The 1,702-nt window shown below is 40.0% G+C and overlaps 1 protein-coding gene across 1 annotated transcript in view; it reads right to left on the bottom strand.

The window, feature by feature from the left end:
* The window catches only part of LOC138040104 (collagen alpha-2(I) chain-like), a 104,107-nt gene extending 102,643 nt beyond the window's left edge, over nt 1-1,464 (bottom strand). Inside the window, exon 1 of the mRNA XM_068885895.1 lies at nt 1,041-1,464. Coding sequence (XP_068741996.1) covers nt 1,041-1,173 — 133 coding nt within the window. The 5' untranslated portion in view covers nt 1,174-1,464. The remainder of the gene's footprint in view (nt 1-1,040) is intronic.
* Nucleotides 1,465-1,702: the final 238 nt, after the last annotated feature.

Here is a 1,702-nt window from a genome sequence, read left to right as displayed (position 1 = left end):
TTTGCTTCAATTTTTTGTTGTTCTGTGTTTTTAGGACTCGTGTTACGGGGAAACAGACGGCGTTTTGAACAATAGCCCTCTGAGCAATTTCCGTTCATCCACTGTCAATGCCTATTTGTCTAAGATTTAGATGATCTATCTCTAAGGCTTTTTTTACATTCTCTTTACCTCTGATCATTAAATTCTTCGTGGTAAAGAGCAAAAGAACTTCAGCATGATTTAAAAAGAAACATCTGCCTCATGAATGATTCTAAAGTTGGAAACTCTTTCAACTCCACAACAAAACAAGGTATTGCCTTAAAGCCTCATTTTCTGCCGACGTATCAAAATATTTGTAGACGCTTCTCCGTGTTTTCGAACACTATCAACAACTCTCAGCGCATTCGATGCCGCATGCCCCATTATAACCTAGTTTTCTAATAATCACAAATTATCATCGACTATCACACCATGTTATTTTGTGACTGAGTCTCAACAAAATCACGAAATAAATACAATATACAATGTCCTGATCAAGTACATATGATTGTCTTATGTTGAAATTCCTCTTGGAAGTCCAAAAATAATAAGACGTAAATGTAAATCAAATGTGTTATGTTTACAAAAACACAAACAGGTAAAGTGCTCAGTTGTTTCTACAAAAGCTTAAAAACCATCCGTGAAGATCCCGCCCGTCCATTAGGATCTTTCGTGTATGTGATCATGATTTTCAACTGTAGTCAGAGTCTTATTTTTGGTAACTCAGGCAAACTCACGGCATGTCGCCAAGTCTATAGCTGGAATCCTAACCTGTTGGCGTTAAAAGTTTAAAAATGCCGAATGCCGACGATCGAGAGTCGTCCCAAGATGTACTGTACGGAACGGATTCTATTTTAGGTGTGCGCATTCTATTTAAAAGGCCCATCAGCCAGGCCCGAAGCTTTCACATTTCAATAGCTATTTGTTTGCCGCCCTTTTCCTCGTGAAAACGAAATTTGAGCTTCGTCTTCATTCAACAACATAGCTCTGTTTGGACTAAGCATCAAATGTAGCTTCGTTACCTCCTTCTTCACCGCCTCCGCCACCGATTTCTAGTCCACCGTCACCTTCATCTTGGGCGTCTGCGACATGTAGAAGCAGAAGCGATAGCAAAATCAATCGTAAACCCAAAGAGATGATATCAGATGAAGCCATTGTGAAACTGAAAGCCTCCTGAATAGGTTCTTTTAGGTGCAAATGGCTCACACCATCAAGAGACCCAAAGCGAGGTTATGTTTCAAGCAAGGAACGACTCCTGCTGAATGCAAGGAAATGTTGCCAGTTGCTCTGAAACAAAATATGCGAGCTGTATGGATTGCTATCTCCCCGCTTTAGGGATCAGATGTCTAAAAGAGAGTCTAAATGAAAGGTGCATTGTTTCTTTTTCATGTCTTTCATGGCTTGCCTTGTCACACAAACCAGAGCTTTAAAACTGAGGGAACAATTAAGCACTCTTTCGTATCTTCTCCAATGAATGATTTCCTTGTCACGGATTGGCTGGTAAATAACATTTTTCTGCGTATCAGGGATTTAAGGACTTAATGGAGAAAATTGCTCACACAGATACTGGAGCAAACAGTACATCCCTGTTTCAAGTACAGTTAAACCTGTGAATGAAGCTCCAACATTTGGGATTTTGCTTTTTCCTCGAGTCCTACTGGCTAGATGCAGAACAGATCATGCT

The sequence above is a fragment of the Montipora capricornis genome, chromosome 1 (assembly GCF_036669925.1).
Source record: "Montipora capricornis isolate CH-2021 chromosome 1, ASM3666992v2, whole genome shotgun sequence".
NCBI classification, from domain to species: Eukaryota; Metazoa; Cnidaria; class Anthozoa; order Scleractinia; family Acroporidae; genus Montipora; species Montipora capricornis.
The sequence above is the reverse complement of the archived record's forward strand: the minus strand, read 5'-3'. Positions and strand labels throughout refer to the sequence as shown.